This window comes from Ochotona curzoniae, unplaced genomic scaffold, assembly GCF_017591425.1.
Source record: "Ochotona curzoniae isolate NIBS_2020 unplaced genomic scaffold, NIBS_Ocur_1.0 contig_908, whole genome shotgun sequence".
Taxonomy (NCBI): domain Eukaryota; kingdom Metazoa; phylum Chordata; class Mammalia; order Lagomorpha; family Ochotonidae; genus Ochotona; species Ochotona curzoniae.
This window is the reverse complement of record NW_024466607.1, coordinates 18,352,362-18,373,615: the sequence shown is the minus strand read 5'-3', so window position 1 is coordinate 18,373,615 and position 21,254 is coordinate 18,352,362. Positions and strand designations below refer to the sequence as shown.

The window sequence follows — 21,254 nt, the reverse complement described above, 5'->3', positions numbered from 1 at the left end:
TACTGTCCTCCAGCATCCCTGTTCTTGACTGAGGACCCTCAGAAAAGGCACTGGCCCTGGCTGTAGAAGACAGCCCACAACAGGATCCCCCCAGCAGGTGCAGGCCTCACCATGGCCGGGGCAGGCTCCTCTAGGGCCATGTGGGGCAGCAGTCCACGGCTTCATGGTCTCCACTGAAGAAACCTGACTTCAGCAAGAACAGCCCACGCTCCAGCTAGGCAGAGAAGCCAGAAGAGGAGTGGATGGGCTAGGCCACTGAAGCTCAGGACTGGAGATGAAGCGATGGAGTCAGCTCAGGGTGCATCTCAAAGCCAAGGACCAGGACCCAGAGGCAGCAAGGAGATAAACCCTCCAAAAGGAACAAGAAAGGATCCAGAGAATGACAGTGGCATGGCTCAAGTGTGCAAGGGAGAGCCTGGGCCTGCTCTGAGCTGTCAGCCCCAGGTTCCCGGTTGGCCCAAGAGCACATACAGAATGATACTTTCCATGGGTACACTACAGAAGTTCCTACCACCTCATTACCAAGATCATGCCTACCACGGGGTCTTATGCCACACCAGCAGAGCTCTACTCTGTACCAGGGTTAGGAAAGGTTCCCTGAGCATCCCCAGCTGCTGGGCCCAGGCGGCCAGGGCCAGTGCTGGCCTCCTTTGACACAGGGACATCATTAGCCTTTGTTCCAAGAGGAGGCGTCTGCATACAATCACCTGCTAAGTGTGTGACAGTGTGGGAAGGTTGAGAGCCACTGCTCCAGGGGAAGATGAAAGAAGAAAAACAGAGATGAATGGTGACTGAAGGTACCTCACTCGTACCCAGGAAGCAGCCCAGAGCCTGTCTGCCAGGGCCCAAGAGTTACTGCCTCTGGGTCTCTGGGGGTAATGGTGCCATGCCAGAGAGTCAACTCTAGACAAAGCATAGACACACCGTATAAACCCAGACACAGCATACCTAACAGCCTGGAGCTTCCAGAACTCTCCATCGCCTGTTAAAGCCCCATTCCCTCATTGGCAAGGTTCTCAAGGCCTCACACTACCCTTGGAGCAGAGGTTAATGTATCATCCTAAGTTCCAAGGCATTTTAAGAAAGTGGGGGTCCAGTGACTGGACCAAGGAAGCAGAGGACTACATTGTCTTTATCATAAATCCACCAAGAGCTCCAAGCTGACTCTTTTGATAGGAAGAGCATGTAGACAAGGAGAAAAAAGGAGATGAAGTTTCCCAGGACTATGGAATGTCTCCTTGGGGTGGGCATCTCTGCAGGGTGAGATGGGGCAGGGTAAGGGGTGGTGTGAAGGAGCTATGGGATTGGCCAGAGGGGAGTAAAGTTCACCCAGCACAGGTGGGGAAGGTCCCCGAGGACAGGCATAGTCCGCTATTCTGCAGCATGCATCTGAATTTTCAGAAACAGTGTAGGGGAATCCGGCTGGCAAGAGATAACTCTGATTCCATGCCACCACCCTAAAACAGAATTGCTTCAGAATATTCTCAAAGACTGGGAGTTGAGAGAGGAAGGGAGGCTGCAGGAAAAGCTCAAGCACATCGTTATAACAGTTTTTTGTTTATCTGTTTTTAAACCAAGCAGTTCCCCTAAGCCATGCGAGCACTTGGATGTGCAGCTGAAAGAAAAAGAACGACCAGCAAAGAGTGTTTTAAAAGTGCAGCATCAGTTCTCTCGGGCGGGCAGCTCTCTTGGGCTTTCTTTTGACCATTTCCTTGTGGGTCAGCTTTCCCCAGTTTTAGACTGGTGGCCATGCTGGCTAGGGAGGAAAGCTCACGGTCCCCTGGCCTTGCGCTGAGAAGGCGGCACTCAGGCGGCCAGCGTGCTGTCTCTGGTTGCCGGGGGGATGCTGTGAGGGAAGGGCCACAGCCACCATCCCGCCCTGGGTTCTAGAGTCTGCCTCCAGACCTGAGTCACAGCATCCCGGAAAGCTACAGGGCACACACTGTTATAGAACACGTTGCGTGTTTACCACGTGCCCAAGCCCCAGGGTGGCACCGAGTGAACAGATCTTGCACCTTCAAAACCGAGAATGAGACAGTCGGAAAGCAACCACCTCGCCTTCTAAGTCCGTGTGCAATTAAATCAAAATGGAAAAACTGTGTGTGTGTGTATATATATATATATAATATAGAGATGTTTTATATATATATAAAGGCTCAAAAAAGTTTTTAGTTGGTTAATTTGTGATCAGTAACAAAAGGAAATGAGCATGCCTGTTAGTTCTGTCTCTAAGTTCTGATTCAAGGGACATTTCTTTTGGTCATGACAGTAGGGAATCCGGCCTCGTTACGATCATTTCAAAAATGCCATCTCTTGAAAAGCTGTGTTTCATGAAAAGCTTTCAACTGTGAAGTTGAAGGGTAACTCGGAAACCGGTGAGGAATATTTCACTTGGGGCAAAGACAGCAGAAGCTTTTTTGTATGGAGCCTTATCCAGCTCCTGTCATTCCTCCACCAGGAAGACAAGCCCCGCTCCTGCTGTGCCAATTTCCTCCCCACAGAAGCCTCCTCTATTGTTCTGGAATGGTCCTCACTTCATATGACCCCACGGAGCAACCAAGGACACCTGGTAAGGTGCGGGCCTCGGGGTTCTAATTGGCACGCGACATGTTCTGCCAACACCCTCCGGACTTTCTGGACATGTGCTTCTGACCAAAAGCTACTTGGGAAATTGATTACACTGACCACCAGCTGGAGGGACGACTTGGTCGAGCAGTTTCATGCTGGTTTTCTTCCAGATTTTTTTGATCACAGCTCGGAGTTCTTCATTGGCTTGCTCCAGGTTCCCTGAATCCCAAAATGCACAAGAGGAAAATTGAGCCTGTATCTTGAAGTTCCCCGGCTGCATCTCCCTGCCTTGGCCATGCTGTGTGGGCTGGCCCAACCTGGATTAATACATTACCTCTGCCCCTGCTGCCAGGCTCAAAGACTCCTTCATTACACTCAGCAGCAGCTTAGCATCAGGCCCTTCCAGGCTGGTTTGTGGGGAGATCACTCCACCAGGCCAGTTTCACCCTACAACTCAAGGCCTGCTGGCTAGTACCCCATGTACCCTCCCCTAGGTCAAGTTCTGCTGCCTGTGGCTGCTCTCAGCCCACTAGGCTGCCTCTTCCTTCTGCAGGATGGTCCCCAATCCTTCCCACATCCCTGAAGATCCAATGCAAACCTCCCCCAAATACATTCTCAGCTCCATGCATGTACATGGCCCCGCTACATGACCTCGGTCCTGCACCACACGGACTCATGCTCATCTCCTCACCCTGCTCTCAGCAAGCCTTGGTGTTGCCCTCCTGGAGCCAGCAACAGGCAAGCAGGCCACGAGGAGCATGTGTGAGCTAGCGTGGCTGGGAAGAGTCCCCACTGAGCCTTGGAGCTTGCCAGACGACACTTGTGCCCTGACCCAGCAGGTATCTCTTCTTCCATTGCCTCGTCCTCCCTGTAGTCCACTGTGATCCTCAGCCTCAGTTCCTTTGGAGGTCTCTGCCTCCTCATGTCCTGGTCACTCTTCACCCGCACTGCACCCAGGAGGTGAACCACCGCAGTGCCTGCTAGACCAGGCTTAGCCAGGGGTACGGTGTGTGACCATGAACCCCACTCTGCTTCGGCTCTTGGCTGGGCAGATGTTTACCCCACAGGTGTTTTCCAGGTGCTGGGGTGGTCCTGGGTGGTACAGAGTGGCTTCTGTAGACAGCCACACCCTTGTTTCACCCTCAGCAGCTGCCCTCCTGGGTATGGTTAGGTCTGTGCACAGAGAAAACTACAGCCCAGAATAGCAAAAACCTCTCACTGATGGTCAATTAGTAAGTGCCAGTTGACAGAAATTCATTTGTGACTGTTCTGTCCCTGCCCTGATGCCCTACCTACTTTTCCTGCTGTATGGGAAGCAAAGGCGTTAAGACAAAGTGAAGCATCATGGAAAGTCTGAGCGACAGAGCTGCACAGCACGGTGGGTGGCAAGCACTAGCTCAGACCAGCCTCGTTGTACACCTTTCCCCAGGGACGCTCCTTCCCTAAGAGGAGGCCTAGATGGGCAAACACGTCTCCTTCATCTCCTGCCAGTCATCTGCTTCCGGGGACACTCACCTTCAGTCTTGATCTTGAGAGCTGTACGGACCAGAGCAAACAAGGTTGCATTAAACATGACTGTGCCGTCGCTGTTGAGGGGCATGTTCATGGCCACCAGTCTCTGCAGACAGAAGACAGAAAAGCTTCTCAGGGGAACGCATGTGATGCACACCTGATCTCTGCAGATCATTCATCTGTTCCAGCCAACAGCCAGCGGGAAGCCCCTAGGTGATGAAATGGCTTTGGGTGTTAACTTGACTGGGTCACCACACACCGGGATGTCTGATTCGACAAGATCTTGGGTATGTCTGGATGGAGTCAGCATTTGAATGGTGGCACTGAGTACAGAAGTTGTCCCATCCCAGAGCAAGGGGGCTTCATGTAGTTGTTGAGGGCACAGAAAAAACCAGAAGGTTCTCCAGCCCCACCTGCATGCCTGAGCTGTAATCTCAGTCTTCTCATGTCTTTGGATGGAGTCTGATCTGCATCAGCTCCCCTGGGGGGTCTGACTGTGCAACTGCAACCTCCTCGTAAGACTGTGTGTTCCTGTAAAGGTGTGTGTGTGTGTGTGGAAAATTTGTTTGCATACGTTTTTGTGCACACATGAATTATATATGAAAGACATGTGGCAATTTCAGGGAGTGTGAGGAAAACGGAATTAAAAGATGAGCTTATTTTTACAGGAAGCCATCTTGCGGCCATGCATAGGACGACTCACCAAAAAAAAAGTACATGGAAAAGGTGTATTATGGAAATGCTACACATGGGTTCAGATACATTTTGTATCCACACAAACTTATCTTTCAACTTCATTGTCCACACACCCTTCGAGGTGTGCATGCACACACACACACACACGTACATGCATGGGGTGTCATAAAATTAATGGAAAAGTGGAATTAAGAGACAGTGTAAAATTTTCATGAATTTTTTGGAAGAAGATTATTTGAAAGGAAGAATTAGACAAGAAGGGAGGGAAAGATGGGATGTCTTCCATCCACTGGCTCATTTTCTAAATGGCCTCAGTGGCCAGCCCAAAGCCAGGAGCCAGAACCTTCATCCAGATCTTTTACAGGTGACAGGGGATTAAGGATTTGGGTCATTTTCCACTACTTTCCCAGTTGCATTAGCAGAGAGCTGGATCAGAAGTGGAGCAGCCTGGAATTGAATCAGCATTCGCATGGAATGTCACACAGCTGGCTGTTCAATCCCGAGCCACAGTGCCAGCTCCTCCATGAACCTGTCAAGGGCCCCCACACACTTGTGCCTACATCATCCTAATGGTCTGTTTTTCTGGAGAACCATTTGGGGAAGGGGCCTCTGGGATGACAAAGATCGAAGTTCAGATTATGAAACACCCACAGTGATACTGGGGAGAAGCATTTTGCTGGTTTAAGCAGCTAAGCCTCCCTGTTCAGGCAAGCTTCCTCCTTTCTCACTAACCAGCTCTTCCTGTGTTTTTGGGTCAGATCTTTACTCTGGGTTGATTTTTCTTCAAGTTTTATTTATTTATTTAACTGAAAGGACAAGACTAGTTTACTCCTATAGTAACTAGAGCAAGGGCAGAACAGAGTCTGGACCCTGGAACTCCTTTTGGGTCTTCCACAAGGTGGCACGGACCCAAGCACTGAAGCCACCACCTGCTGCCTCCCAAAGTGTGCATCTGTAGGAAGTTGCATTAGAAGCAGAGTAGGGTCTCAAAGCTCCCGCACAGAAGACAGCCCAAGTCCTTGGGGCCCCTGCATCCTCATGGGAAACGCAGGTGGAGCTTACGGCTCTGGGCTTTAGCCTGGCCCAGTTCTGGCTGCTGCATTAATTTAGGAGAAAACCAGCAGATGGAAGGTCTTTATATCTTTCTCTGTTACTCTGCCTTTCAAATAATAATAATAATAATAATAATAATAATAATAATAATAAAAGAAAGAGTGGACATGGTGTGATAGCCTAGTGGCTAAATCCTCGCCTTGCAACCATCTGGGCACTGGTTTGTGTCCTGGCTGTACCACTTCCTTCCAGCTCCCTGCTTCTGGCCTGGGAAAACAGCAGAAACAGCCCAAAGTCTTGAGACCGTGCACCCATGTGGGAGACCCAGAAGAAGCTTCTGGCTTCAGATTGGCCCAACTCTGGTCATTGCGGCCACTTGGGGAGTGAAAGACCTGTTTATTTCTCATTCTCTCTGTAAATCTGCCTTTCCAATAATAAATAATTAAATCTCAAAAAGAGAAACTATGGAAATTCAAATGCAGGACACTATCCAAGATCTGGAATCCACCGGGTCCTTGGGAAGCAGCAGGGAAGTTGGTGCTGGGAAATGTGAGGATAGAAGTTCACGTCTGTGGCTCACTCTTTGTGTCTGCATCTGGAACCCAGCCTGAGCAGCGGCGACAACCCTGGGGCCCTGAATTTTCAAGGCAAAGAGTCTGGGTTTGGCAGAGGCATTTCTGTGGGAATCTCAACTACATCCTAGACACTACACTGCTCTGTGGTCCCAGTTTCTGTCCACAGCCGGCCCAGCGCCTTGGAGTACTTACAATGTGTGATGCCAGGATCCCCTTGGGTACACGTGGAGTTGGGGAGCCAATGACCTGCAGATACATTTCTCTAAGGGGTTTCAGCGGGCACATCCCAACTTTCTCCATGCAAAGGGGAAATCCCTTGCTGCTGCCATATTGTAACTAAGGGGGTTCACTGCAAGCTCTGTGAAGGAAAATAGGTCTCCGGAGGGGTGGAAATGGTGTCAGAGTGTGGCATGAAAAACAATAGGAATGGAGTAGAGAGGGCTTAAGAGGGACTGCCAGCTGGGCCAGCATGGCATGCTCACCTTGCACGCCACACGGTGTGGGCACAACTTCCCAAACCCCAGAGGGGGCTGGATACGGCGGAGTAGGGTGACCACGTCAAGGTGCTTGATCCTGCCCCTGCAAGCAAAGAGCAGTGTGAGGTCGGGGGTGGGGTGGGGGTAGGGCTTTGGGCTTTCAGTCCACCCCACCTTCCAGAAAGACTACAGTAATATTTCCCCAAACCGCCCACATAGCTACGTGGAACCACTTCCACCTACTTTGCTTCAGGGTCGTATTCAGACCATATTCTTTTGAATTCGTCTAAGTGGTGAGGCCCCAGAATGGACCAGTCTCGGGTCAGATAGTCAAAGTTGTCCATGATGACAGCCACGAACAGATTAATGATCTGCAAGAGCAAATCAGAAGGGAGGGATTTTCAGGTGCATGTGGGCAGATGGGGTTCAGCATCCACACACACTTCCCAGTACATGAATGAGGGGCCTCTGACAAGTTCACGGGAAATGCACATTGTGGACCAAATGAGGCACAGACTTCACTGTTTTATGCTATCTTTCAGTCCCACAAATGCTCTGAACTTCCCTTGAATGTTCATGACACAGCTGAACTCTCACCACCAGGAAGGTTGGAAAACTTCTCCTTCTAAGGATGTGTAAGGAAAGGCAAGGCTTCTAGACTTCAGGGCAATTCTGATCTACTCCCAGGGGTGGGCAGGTGGTTCTGCTAGCTGGCCTTGTGACACACATCACCGGTTTATAATTTCATTGCTACCAAACAAGTCACTCTGGAGTCACTCAAAGCCACGTGTATGTGGTGCCTTTGATATTTTTAGAAAGGTCTCAGCTGCCCTAGGAAGCTGGGGGGAGGCTGGTCATTACTCCAAACCTATTAGCAAACACTCAATCTCTACTGTCAAGGGAGATGGAAGTGACCCAGGCCTGATGAAGTCTCAGCTGCAACATGGAGTCCAGAGGGCTCATCCATGCCAACAACTCCCTGGGGAAGGCCCAGGGCCAGCATCACTGACCTGCACCCCATGTGCCACACCAGTGCCATGCAGGTCACTTACCAGGAAAGCGCACAGCATGTAGAAACTGATGAAGTAGACGATGGCAAAGTTGCTGCCGCATGTGTACTCCTCCCCGGGGTTGTAATCCGACTCCGGGTCACACAGCTTTCCCGGGAGGCAGGCCAGCATGATCTCCTGCCAGGCCTCGCCCGTAGCACACCTTATGTGGACCAAGGGAAGAAGGCAGGAGTTGAATTGGGAGTTTACAAGGTTCACACCGTTGGGGAAAAAATTCCTAATGAGAGCAACCTCTAAGTAATTTGGAAGAAAGTCCACTTTGAATCTGGAAACATCTACAATTCCTACTTATATTTCAAAGCAACTTAGTAACTGGAGGCTATGTTCCAATGCCTTGGGATTCATCACAGTCTCTGGATGCACACACGCCAGTCCTTTCAGCATAAATAGATGTTGTTCTTTCCTGTTTTAAGCGTGCACACTGTTAATTTTTTAAATGCCTAGCCCTGATTAATTTTGTTGGAGGCAGAGTTAGAAATAACCTAATTCGCAAATGACTTATATCTAATCTCTAGAGTCATTAGAAATCAGTTCTGTGATTTCCAGACAGTTTCCTCATTATCAAGTAGCCTATTTACAAAGTTAACTGGGGTTGAAACAAACCCCATAAAAATTGGAATTGTGACGCTCAGGACATCTTTCCTTGGCTGTACCAAAGGCCTCCATATGGTTCTGCTCAAGCCTTCCCTGCCTGGCAGTGTTTAACTGCGCAATCCCCTGCTTAGACACATGCCCCCAGTATTCCTGATAGTGTGGGAGCCCTGCCAGCTATTAAACGGATGAAGCTCTGGCTGATGTGCTCTGAGTGGTTTGAGTTACCCACTACAGTCCTGTGCCCAAAATGCCAGGTCTCTAAGAATACGAAAAACACAGCCCAAAGTCAGTCACCTGAAGAGCAGTAGCACCGCCTGGGGAAAGGTCTGGAAGTTGTTGTTCCTGTTGATCTGGTTGTTATCTCGCATGGCAACCTTCCCAAACATCTAGACCGAGAGTTTATCAAGAAATAAGAGTAGGTCTTGTTATACCAAAAAGCCAGAGGTAAATACGATGCAAGGAAACAGTGACAAATAAATGAATCGCTGCCCAAATGCCTGCATTGGGTAGGGCTGGGCGAGGCCAAAGCCAGGAGCTGGGATCTCAGTTTGAGTCTCCCATTTGGGAGACACAGATTCAACTAGTTGAGCCATCACTGCTGCTTCTCAGGGTCTGCAACAACAGGAAGCTGGAGCTGGCAATAGAGACAGGAATCAAACCCAAGACTCAGAGACAGGGCTAAGGCCTTCTAACTGCTATCCCAGTGGCTGGTCTACACATCCTCCATGTGTGACTTTAGAACTCACTCATTGGTCAACATCAACTATGGCTTTCCCAGGGTGCCTGGCACACTCACCAAATCAAAGAAGATGCTAGGTTAAACCCTGGGAGCAGACAGAGGAGAGATGCCAAGGGAAGCAGGCAAGCAGCAGCATTCCCAGCCCTTGCATTGTGCATGCTGAGATGGTCCAGGCACATAGGCCTTGGGGAGCAGGCTCATCTATCCCAGGCTGGGGTTCTGGGTTTGGGAAAAGCTTGTAGGGTAGGTGACATTTAAGCCCAGAGATGAAGGCTGAGTGAAAGTTAGGCAATAAGGAGGGTGAAGCATGCCTTGGGCAGGGGTACACAGGACAGGTGTCCTAGGGTTGATGAGCAGCAGGTGGACAAGTAGAAAGGCTGGGCTGGAGATGAGGGTTGGGGTTTACAAACTTCAGGGAACAGAATGGGCTTCGTCTGTAGGGCAAGAATAGGCAAATCCATCATTTTCCTTATGAGACTCAGGTTTAATTTACAAGAGGGTGGTGCCTGGCAGCTGCCTGCTGGGGAAACCTCAGGGGCACGCATTGCAGCTGCCAGAGGGCCGAGAGGCTTTGTGCTTAAGAGAACCTATATCACTAAAGACCCTCCACCGACACATAGCATCACATATTGCTCAATTACATGAGTCTTGCTTGCTAACTCCTGGTAAGAGATTCTGAAGACCTGCAACTGTATCTTTGCCTTTAGGGCAAAAACTAATCCCTGGCATGGGCACTGCTCTGTCCTGGCAATCAACTTTACATTTTTCTCAGTCACATCCCTCCCTTGTTGGAAAGATGGCATCTGTAGCAATAGAAAATCAGCAGGGACCCACCCACAAGAGGCCAGAGTCACAGGCTGTCCTCCAACAACTCCCTTAGCTCAGCACCCTTATCCCCAAGCCACTTGGTTTCTATTAGTTTTCAGCACTTTGCCCAACCCCAAGAGAAGTGGGAAGCAGGTTGAAGTCTCTTAACTCCTAAAGCTGGGAGTGAGGAAGAGCCTGGTCCAATGCTTTTCAAAGCTCACCTACTTTGGGACAGGTGTTTTGTGGGAACGTGGACACTCTGGATACCTCCATCCCATACTGGAATGTCCACATACCAAATGGAGTGCCTGGTTGAGTCCTGCCACCTCCTTTTTGAACTTCCTGTGACTAACGCATGCTGGAAGGCAGCAGGCGATGGCTCAAGGACTTGGGTCTCTACCACCCCAATGCAAAAGACAGAGTTCTAGGCTCTTGGCTCTGACTGCAGCATTCTCATTACCAGCATTTGGAGAGTAAACCAATTGCTAGAAGATCATTCAAATGACAAAGAAAACCTTCAAAATAATTTAAAATGTTCATAATGGTCCAAGATGAGCCCTCAACCATAGTATCTGGAAATGCTTCAAGTGTGACTCTCCCTTGGTTACAACATGAAACTTTCCAGAATGCCAAGAGAGTTTGCATTACCAAGTAGCTTCGGAGAAGCCAAAAACACAACACCCACACATACAAGTATGGCCGCATTTCCTGTGCCATTTCCTCTTCCATCGCTAACATCAACTTTCTCAACCACTTTGCCTTTCTCCAGTCTCTGGAGATGCATGGCAGTGACTTATGGCGTGTTTGAACTTCTCACGTTCAGGGCCTGTCTCAGCCAGGGGATCTCTTACCTCTACAGCAGCCAAGCCACCTGGCTGAGAGGTCACATTTTGCCACTCTAATTTCACATGGCCATGGGACATCATGTCACAGATGTGGGGCCTGTAGTTGCAAGGGTCACTCAGGGAAAGGTGGCTGGCGCTTACCTGCATGCCAATGACTGCGTAGATGAAGAACAGCATGGCGATGAGGAGGGCGACATATGGAAGTGCCTGCAAGAGAGGGCATGTAACTAAGAAGGCAGAATTGAGGCAAAGGGCAGAAACATAGGCACTGAGAATTCCAGGGAGTCTACCAGAGGCTGACCCAAGAGGGTGCAGCTTGCAGCACTGCAGTCAGCAGGGCCAGGCCACTACACACACGGAACAAGGAGTGCAGCAAGAAGGCAGTCTGTGTTGGGTCTTCAGGACCTCCTCATCAGAGCACTAATGGAGGAGACTGCTGTCACGTCCTGAACACGCAAGGTGTGAAGGTGTGGGGTGTTCACACAGATGGGCAGCAGGGACCATCTGCCTTCCTCTTCTGCACCCTGGACGTATCCCTCAGCCTGGCCAGCCAAGCCCTGGCCCAGGACTTCTCAGGGAGGCTACTCCTCCAGGGAGCTGCTCCTCCCTGAACTCTCTTTCCCTTCTCAGGACAAAGTAAAAGGTTTCCCATTAGCTTTTGCTTGAGGCTGATCTTTGAGGTTTGTGATTTGGCGGCACCCCAGGAAATCCTGTCCCTTTGTACACTAACAAGAGCCACCTGCTATTCTTCATTTCTGTGGGTTACACTGAAATGACCCTGACAATGCCGAAGAACTTTTCAGACCCCAGCCCAGGACACCATGCACCAGCACACAGAGTGTGACTGTTACAAGCAGGGTATATACTCATGTCCAGGAACACCATGTGCTACACACATTTTTAACTCCATTCCTCTTAAATCATGTTTACATTCATCAGTGGTGGCCCTTTGTAAAGTGAAAATTGCTGAAGCCATTCAAGATACCATTCCAAAATATGGAAGGCATAAGGCGGGGCAGGGAGGGGAGTTATTACATTGCATAAGGAGATCTTTATGTAAAATAATCTGGTTTCTGCTGGACTATTTCCTCAGCATCAAGTCTTGGGAGTGGGACTACTGGGTTGGAGGACAAGAACCACATTCTAGCTGTTGGTGCAGAATGCAAAACATCTTGCTTGACATGCACGCCTCGAGCCTGGCCTGGTGCAGTGGCACAGTTCTGACCACTGTATTGCTGCAGAGTCCCGTGGGCAGAAATCCAGGCTTTTCTTCCCAGGTCACCAAATGCTTACAATTTAGTAGCTATAGTTCTCAACAGCTACAGTTCACCTGCTATTCCGTGATGTGATTTTCTTACCAAAGTAAAGCAATTCTTCAAAAGGGATAGGGTGTGGAGGGCAGTTAAGATGCCCTTTGGGGTGCCTAGTATTGAGGCTCAGCACTGATTCCAACTCCAGCTTCCAGCTTATACACACCCCAAGGGGCAGCAGGAGAGGCCTCAAGTACCTGGGTCCCTGTCTCCTGCATGGAAGACCTGCATAAGATCCAGGCTATGTCAGCCTGGCACAGTCTGGGTTATTTGAGACATGTGATGGAGAGAACCAGAAAAACCTGTCTTCTATTGTCTCTTTGAATTTCCGATAAAATGAAAATAAAACATTAAATGTAACGATTTTTTTCTAAAAGGAGAAGGAATGCCACCTCTATGTGAATTTCATCCATTTCTGGAGTCATTCATACTCAAGCTTTGGTACTCTGAGCAAGGACAAGGTAGAGGACTTCATGGTTGCTCTCTGGCCCAAAGGCCCCTCTGCCCTGCTGTGTTCAGAGCTGTCCCCACTGGCCTCCACTTTGCTCCCCTCAGCACACAGCTTGGGATCCACCTGCCCCGAGTGTCAGCTCTCCCCTCTTCTGCTCAATTCCCTCTTCCTCGATATCTGCTCAAGTCCCACCACAGAAAAATGCTTCCTGCAATAGTAGCCCTACTTTCCCTAGACACGGGAGAGAGGCAGATTTGAACTTTTCTCTCTATATTCCTGGACAGCTTCATTAGTTCATAAGGCCACCTGTTACTTTTAAAGTAAAAAAAAATGGTCAAGTAAGAGAGAACTGATAATGCAAGGCTCCCCTTTTAAGATGTGTGCACATTCAACTCCCTACATGGGTATACCTTTTAACCACAATCTACATCTCTCACCTCTTACAGGAACTCTGGCCAGAGGGCTGGGAGATCGGGTGCAAGGACATTGGGCGGATAGGAGATGTGGGCTTTGCTGGGGAACAAATCACAACTAGGCTACCGCACCCTGAAGATTCACAGGTGATGAGGGAGATGTGAGCTATGCCTCCATGTCCTGAACTCTTGGGACTGAATGACCCAGGGAGTGGTGACAACACACCATTCCTGGCACAGGGGTTTCTGACTCCCGCCTAGAACCACCAGCAGGTGGGGATTGCAGCAGCAGGGAGAGAGACTGCTGGAGTTCCAGGGAGGGCTGAAGGGCCCGGAGATGCCTTGCCTCTATCTGTCTTAGAAATGTGGCCCAGATCTACCTCTTCACTCCAGGGCCTTTCCATTTCCTCCAGGCAAGCAAAGGGCTCTGAGTTGTCTGCAACTGCCTGTCATGCAGACAGAGTTGCAACCTCTGGGGGCCACACAAACCACCTGTGACCCCCACCCCCAGGGGCCAGCTCTTACCTGAAAGGACTTAATGAATGTCCACAGCAATGTCCGGATGCCTTCCCCCCTGCTGAGAAGCTTCACCAATCGCATCACTCGGAAAAGACGGAAAAAGGTGATGGAGATTCTATTGCTCTCTTCAGAGTTCTGAAGGGTTATCATGGAGAGATCAAACCCAACGGGAAGTAGAACATGCAACACTTTCAGAAAAAACAGCAACAGATGTGAAGGTGACAGAAGTAAGGACTGGAGATGTGTGTGCCTAGGGCCTCTTCATCTCACAAAGCACGATGGGAAAAACACAGTGACATGCTAACAACACAGGGCGTGGAGAACTGTGTCCACATAGACATGCAAGTCCACGTGTGCTACAGTGGGAGAGGAGTAGGCTGGGCTGGCCACGGGTGCTGGACACTGACAATGAAGGCAAACCACTGCAGACACCGCTCGGGAAGGACAGTCACGGAGGAGGCAAAGGAGCCAGATGAACTCAAGGAACAGGCCCAGTCCCTGGGGACTCAGTCACTGTTCTTACCCCAGGTGTAGCAGTTGGGACAGGGACATTTTCACTTTCAGTTGGCTTTAAGAAATCAAAGAGTGAAAACGGATTAATGACCTGGGAAGGGAGCAGGGGCTCAGGGACATAGCTTCACCTTGTTTTTTTTTTTTTTTTTTTTTTTTAAAGTATGGCTGATGGCTTTGGATAAGACACCTGCTCCTTCCATAAGCAAACTCCAGCAGCTCCACTTGGAGCTGACTGCCATGGACAAAGTCAGGCACATGTCACTGCTCTCTAACTTGCATCCATGGACATGCTGGTCCCAGGCAGCCCTAATGATGGATGTACAGGGTGTGTTTTTGCTTCTTCTGGGGACACTAGGTGGTTCTCTTTGCCTGTTCTGGTCCCCTAACTCCAAGGAACAGAGCAACCACCTGTGGTTCACAAACCATGGACCATGGAGGAGTGATGTCAGGGCGGGGAGGAGGGGGAGGCTGGTTTCTTTACACAAGCCTTCCCTGCCTTACCCACCAGGCTGACTGTCTTCAGACAGGAGACAGGCCTACTCTGCCCCACTCCTGGGAAGAGATGGGGTGGACCAGGTCACTTTGTTTCGTCGGAGGTTCTGCGAGCCCCCCAGATGCAGACTGTGTGATGGCTGGTACTGTCCTGTCCTTCCCTTCCCAGGGAGGCCAGGGAGCTCCTTCATTCCACTGAGTGACCAGCCTGGGGTCTTGTACTTGTGGGGTGCTAAGTGCTACAGAGAATGCACAGATTTTGTAGGCAAACTCTGACCAGCCCTGGGAGGCATCTCTATATTCCACAGGATCAGAAAACTGACCCCAGTCAGGGTGGGATGGGCCCTGTTCCTCTTCCCTACAACTTCCATCACAGCATCCGGTCTACTGAGAATGAAGAGGGTGAAGTTAGTGTGGGGAGGACCCCAGAGAAGCTGCGTGGACCACATGGCTCTGGGGCTATTGCACAGATGCTCCTGCCACCTGGGGTACTTCCCCCCTCTGGAGCTACAGGGAAGGCAGAGGACTTGCCTCTGCAGCCTCACTCTCACCAAGAAACGAGCTCCAACAGAATATTCTGTAAGATTCATGGAAAGCAAGGGGGCCCAGGCACATCAAGGGATAAGTAGAATTCAGAAGTGTGCCAGCCTGAACTCAGAGCTGAGAAGGCTTTGCCGGATGCTCAGAATGGGAACTCTGCAAGGGGCTTCCCTAGGGAAGGTCACAGTTTTCGTTTTCCTTTTCCATCATCTCACATCTCCTTAGAGGGTCAGCTTTACTTTATTCCTTTTTCTTTAAAAAAAAAAAAAATCCAGGGCCCGGCGCGGTGGCGCAAGTGGTTAAAGGTCCTCGCCTAGCACGCCCGGGATCCCATATGGGCGCCGGTTCTAATCCCGGCAGCCCCGCTTCCCTTCCAGCTCCCTGCCTGTGGCCTGGGAAGGCAGTCGAGGACGGCCCAAAGCTTTGGGACCCTGCACCCGCGTGGGAGACCCGGAAGAGGCTCCTGGCTTCGGATCGGCATAGTATCGGCCCTTTGCGCTCACTTGGGGAGTGAATCATCGGACGGAAGATCTTCCTCTCTGTCTCTCCTCTCTCTGTATATCCGCCTTTCCAATGAAAAAATAATAAAAATAAATCTTTAAAAAAAAAAAATCCAGACTTTGGCAAATGAAGGAATTCATTCCCTAAGAACTGTGCTAACACAGCTGGCCTGCTGTGAGGGGGTGAGCACATGTGGGAATGCACTTGTCTGCTCCCAGAGCACAACAGTGAGCTGGACAAGGCAGAACACTGAATGCCCGGAACGTGTGTGCTGGACCTGCAACCACAGTCAGTGGTCCTTGCAGCCACAACCTGCCCCCAGCTCCTTGTGCTGGCCCACACATGCTCCACTCTGTCTGCTCATGACCTCCATTCTGAGAACACGTGAGAGCTGGCAGCCAAACTGACTTTCAAAGTGCAGGTCTCCTTTTCTATGGATCTCTTTGGGGGATGACAAGTCATGGCCTGTGGAATTCATGTTCTCTTGTTTTTGTTCTTTTAGAAAAGGAGGAGGCAGCTTTTGCAGAGGGACTGGGCAGCACCACATGCAAGAAAGCAGACAGCAAACCACTCCAAGCCGCATGCACTCTGGTGTGGCCTGTGCCCTCCCCACACCTCTCCCTCCGTGCCAGTGGGCAGGGAGGACTTGGTTAGAGCCTGAGTGGGATGGCAGCACAGGGGCGGGAAAAGGTGAGGGTGCAACTTGCCAGAACATCTCACACACTGGCGGGGTCCCCAGGATGGCTTGGCCCAGACTACAGGTGTCTGTGGGCTGACCCTGAGCAAGGACCCACTTCCAGGGTTCCTGTATAGTGGTCTGGCGTGTGACTGTGCTCCCAGGTTGACTCATGTGATGGCAAGGCCAGGGCAGGCATGGTCAAGCATATTATAGAGGATGGGGCTGCCAAAAAGCCTGCCCAGGTGGTCTCAGCTCAGCAGTGACTTCTTTTGGAATTGGTGAAGGTTTGGGACTTGGACACAGACAGTGAAGTCCATCCCCAGTTTCCTTAGGAGGGCAGGGGAGGCATGGCAGACCACGAGAGGGCTGACACTGTGTTCAGGTTCAGGGACCACCCACAGGACACTTGCAGTGAACCTGAGACTAGGGGGATGACTGGCTCCCTAGATAGCTTTTAGAGACAGCCCCTAGGGGCTGGTACTTCAGCGCTCAACAGAGAGAATCCAACAGCATCTCAGGATTTGAGATGACCATACTAGGGCCTCCTAACCCTGAGAGGTCACATCGTTTAGCCTTATATGAGCTTACGGAGCTGTGAACCACCAGGCCATAGATCAAGAAGGCAGCCACCAGGCCTCAGGCGGGGTCAACTGACATGGCAGAGGCGATTCATGGGTGTGTGGGAGTGAGGTCCCTACTGACATCCTACATGCTCCAACACTAACATGGCAGCGTGGCCTCTATGTTAGTGGCTTATCTCCGGAGCTATAATGACAATGCAAACAGACTTGATGTCAGCACCAGCCATGTCCAAGCCCAAGGACACGCATGGCTGAATCACTCCATTGTCCAAAGGACCAAGCAGGCATGACAGAGGGGGCCAATGGGAGCCTGGCAGTCTTTGCCCAATCCTCATGCAACTTGACAGGGTTCTGACAGTCCAGGAAGAGCCACCAAATGGCAAGCAAACAGGGAGAGGGAGGTGGAAGGGACACTGGGTACAGAAGACTTGGTGAGCATGCAAGGACGATGCCAAGGACCATCCGAAATGTTTCTGCGGGAAATGTAAATGCAAGATTGGGTGCTCATATCTGGGCTGGGTCCTTCACTGCAGAAGATCATGGTGGCAAAGTCACAGAGCCATGTGTGACAGCCTGAGGGGGCCCCAGCGTGACTCCCAAGGCTGGAAGGGGGAAACAGTTTAGATGTCCATGAATGATCCTTAGCACGTCCCATGACACTCAGTGGAAACCCAAGGTGGGGAAGCCAAAAACAAGTATACAGTCTCGAGAAGCGCTTTTGCTCTGACAGTGCCTTCACCGCATAAAGGTTTATTGTATACTTGCCGCTACAATTTTCTAAAAACAAAACCAACATGAAAATTGATTAGGCAGCAGAAAAGAAATATCTGCAGAGTTGGAAGAGAGCACAGCAGGTTCAACACTGCAACAAGGGAGGGTGGACGGCAGCTGAAACCAGCCAAGAGACCGGGGGTGTGCATGCTCAGCTCATCCGGGAGCTCAGGGGACACAGCCATCAAGGATGTGACATGCACCATGGCCCTCGTGTGTGTGAAGGGTGCGGAAAGAAGGCATTCTCCCCTTACATGTTTATACTGTCAGAGCTTAAGGGTGTCAGTCTTGTTTATCTTTGTGTCTCCCTAGAGTCTAGCCCAGGCCCTGTCCATGGTGGATACTCAATAAACACATGATGCAAGAAGCCAGGAGATGTTGGGGGTGAGGAGTGAGGTATCTTGCACCTTCTCCTGGGTCATGGCCCAGCTGAAAAACACTGAGATCCCTCTTTGAGGGTAATTTTACTGGCCCAGGGTGGGGAACTGGCACTGCTGTGGCTGAGGAAATCTTGGTTACAGCTGACTATGGAAAAAGTCACTCCTAAAACACACAGTAAGAGAATTTCCATCTGCATGGTCGGGAGAGGGTGCACGCCTGCACAGATCCCTGACATCAGACCCAAGCAAAAGATCTGAGATGGGGCTGCTCCCGTCCTCATGCAAGGGCAAGGGCATACGGGAGAGGCAGGCTCAGCTCCAGCACAGGCGAAGCAGCCAGGAAGCTGGGCATGTGCTGTCCCTGAGAGCACCCAGGCCACAGCCACCAGCCAGCAGCAGGGTCGTCAAGACAAAGCTAGGTGGTTCCTTGGTGACAAACCCTGGCCCCATCTCAGCACTGACACTCCCTATCACCGCCCCCCCCCCGGGTGGGGGGTGGGGAACCTGCTGATCACAGCTGTCTGCGTTTTCACTTCTATCTTAGATCATCTCTGACTTACACAAGGGTCTGGTCCAGAACGCCGAAGCAAATATTCCTCAAAGAGGGTGGGTGGCCCTTCTCACTGGGTGATGAGTAACGGGCAGTGTTTGGCCACAAGCTTGGCACACAGCCCATGGCAGTCCCAGCTGGGATGCTTCTGCTGTTCCATTGGTGCTGGGCTGCTTTCTGGCCAAGCAGCACTCACACAGTGCTGTGTGGCCATTTCACTGTGCACCTATGGACCACTTTACAGAAAGTGAAATTGTTGCCAACCTGCACTCTGGGAGGTTCGGAGGTGTGGGCACTTACATCTAGTAAGATGCTGCTGCAGCATCTTGGTGCAGCATGATCTTTGAAGAGGCTCAAGTCACTCAGCAACACATGACCAGCAGTTCTCAACTGCCTTAATAACCTTCTTGCCCCTCCCTCACACTCCGGGGTTTTCAGGCAGTTTCCCTGGTACTCACATCATTTGCTCACTAGGACATATCTGTGAGGCAAGGAGGGTAAAGAGTACTCACCCCGGTGACCCATCGGCCCAAGGCCCAGTTCTGATTTGGGCTGTGAACTACCAGGTCTGGGGGTTGCCTGGCTGGCTGTGGCGGTCCCACTGCTTGTACGTCAGAATGAGCCCTAGCCCCAAAGAGGGAGCATGAAGAGGTCTCCCTCTCCTCTGACAAAGGCTGTTTGGGCACCTAGACTGACCTGCCAAGTCCTAGCTCTGTAGCCGTTAGCCTGGAGGGGCAGACACAGAGGGCTGCAGTAGAGGCCAGCACCGCCCAGCTGATGCTCTCCCTGCTCTGTTTGTACCCCCTTGCAAGGCACACACCCTACACAACACTGGGACTCACTGAGGAACCGGGTCAGAACAGGACGACACGGCCCCGTACACCAGCGCCCCCGGACTTCTGGTCTAGGCTAAGGTCAGACCAAAGCAGCCCAGCCAGAGGTGCTGCTCACCTTTCTCTTAGTGTTGAAGGCAGTCCTCAGCATGCATCTGGGGAGGGATGGGGGGTGATTGCTGCCCCGTTCACTCTGTTGTACACTGGTTCCCTCACCAAGGGACTTGACGAACAACCTGGCACTTGGTCTGAGCAGTCTCCCATCACATCAGCACTGGTCTTAGGTGAGCTTGGGTCCCCAGGGTCAGTGCTCAAACTCAGGGTACAGGTGGGGACATGAGCAGCTGTGGCCTCATGCTCAGGAAGTGGCAGTGGGGGTCTCCCTCCTGTGCCTTCACAGGACCACGGTTGTTATGACAGCACACATTTTTAAGTCCATTTGACAGGCAGAAAAACTGAAGCTCAAAGCTGTCTGGTGACCATCTACGGTCACAGAGTCTGTGCTTGAGCATGACCACACCTGGAATGCCCAGCCTGGAACGTCACTGACATCTCTCCAGATATGGCTTCAGTTCCAAAATGGCCAGGCTGCACACTCCTTCCTTTTTTTCTTTCTTTCTTTTCTTTTTTTTTTTTTCAGGAGAAAGGGAAGGGGAAAGTGATGAGATCAGGGGAGGGGAGGAGACAAACTGGCTTGGGTCTAGGAAAACGAGTATGTGTCTATGATTCATGGGGTAGGACTTCTAGCATCTTCTATGTCAGACTCAACAAAAATACGTTAGAGGACACAAAGTTTTCTACTTACATTTACTTCAGTTATAGCAATATCAACGACGCTACCCACAACAATTAAGGCATCAAAAGTGTTCCATGCATCAGTGAAATAGTGCTGTTAGGGCAAGCATTCGGTAAGCCACAGAGGACAGGAAACACAAGGAGGAGAGAGAAGAGGACAGTGTTATCAAAGGGCCACACTCCAGCATTATGCTATTGACTATGTGAGAACTGCTCTGTACAACAAACACGTCATAGCCACGTCACTTCGGGTACTACCTCCGGCACAGCAAATAACATGAGATTCCCCCCTAGTTCACACGGTCTACTGGGGTGACTGCTGTGTGGCGGTCAGTCAGCCTCAAGGCTACTTGCGTTTCCCATGACCTCTACCCTCAAAGGCTTCGTTCCCAACAGCTCCTGTGAGCTAAACCCTAGTTTCCAATCAAGTGCAGTTGGGGAATCTGTGACTTGTCCAGGTGACGTCATGGCAGGGCAGGAACAGAATGTGCAGAGAGAGAGGAGAGGGGGCACAGGCAGGTGGGCGGCCGCGCCGGCTGCATACTCACATCTGCTTCGCTGAGGGCCACGTCTATAATGCTGCCAATGACGATGAGGGAGTCAAACGTGTTCCAGGCGTCACTAAAATAGCCCTGGACAGAGCAGGCGGGGGCAGACGTTCATGAGCATGGATGAAGGAAAACATCACACTGAGCATGTGTGGAGGTTGGGTGAGAAACTCCTCCAAGGCCTCACAGCACCCAGGGTAACTGGGTGGAGTGGCCAAGCCAAGGGAAGTCAACAATATTGTGTGCTGGTGGGAAGGGATACAGAGGCATGGCTGTGCACCTGTACACATGCGCACGCGTGTGCACACACACACACACACACACACACACACACGGTAAGACAGGAGGTGGTCTCTGGGCAGGGTGGGGACCCTATGCTTCACGGGTTGATGGAGAATCAGGCTCTCCCCACCTGCCCTCTTCTTGGACTCAAACGGCACCAT

General features: G+C 51.0%; 1 protein-coding gene across 5 annotated transcripts in view; it reads right to left on the bottom strand.

The window, feature by feature from the left end:
- CACNA1D (calcium voltage-gated channel subunit alpha1 D) overlaps positions 1–21,254 on the bottom strand; it is a 419,352-nt gene that overhangs the window by 23,921 nt on the left and 374,177 nt on the right. For 3 of the 5 annotated variants that reach the window (XM_040994635.1, XM_040994639.1, XM_040994638.1), the window contains exons 30-38: positions 20,812–20,895; positions 13,635–13,763; positions 11,077–11,142; positions 8,839–8,930; positions 7,933–8,092; positions 7,124–7,251; positions 6,887–6,983; positions 4,084–4,186; positions 2,686–2,787 (exon numbers count right to left, since the gene is read on the bottom strand). In XM_040994635.1, the coding sequence (XP_040850569.1) occupies positions 2,686–2,787; positions 4,084–4,186; positions 6,887–6,983; positions 7,124–7,251; positions 7,933–8,092; positions 8,839–8,930; positions 11,077–11,142; positions 13,635–13,763; positions 20,812–20,895 (961 nt within the window). Of the gene's footprint in view, positions 1–2,685; positions 2,788–4,083; positions 4,187–6,886; positions 6,984–7,123; positions 7,252–7,932; positions 8,093–8,838; positions 8,931–11,076; positions 11,143–13,634; positions 13,764–14,151; positions 14,197–20,811; positions 20,896–21,254 lie in introns of all 5 variants that reach the window. The other 2 variants (XM_040994637.1, XM_040994634.1) reach the window with 1 other exon arrangement.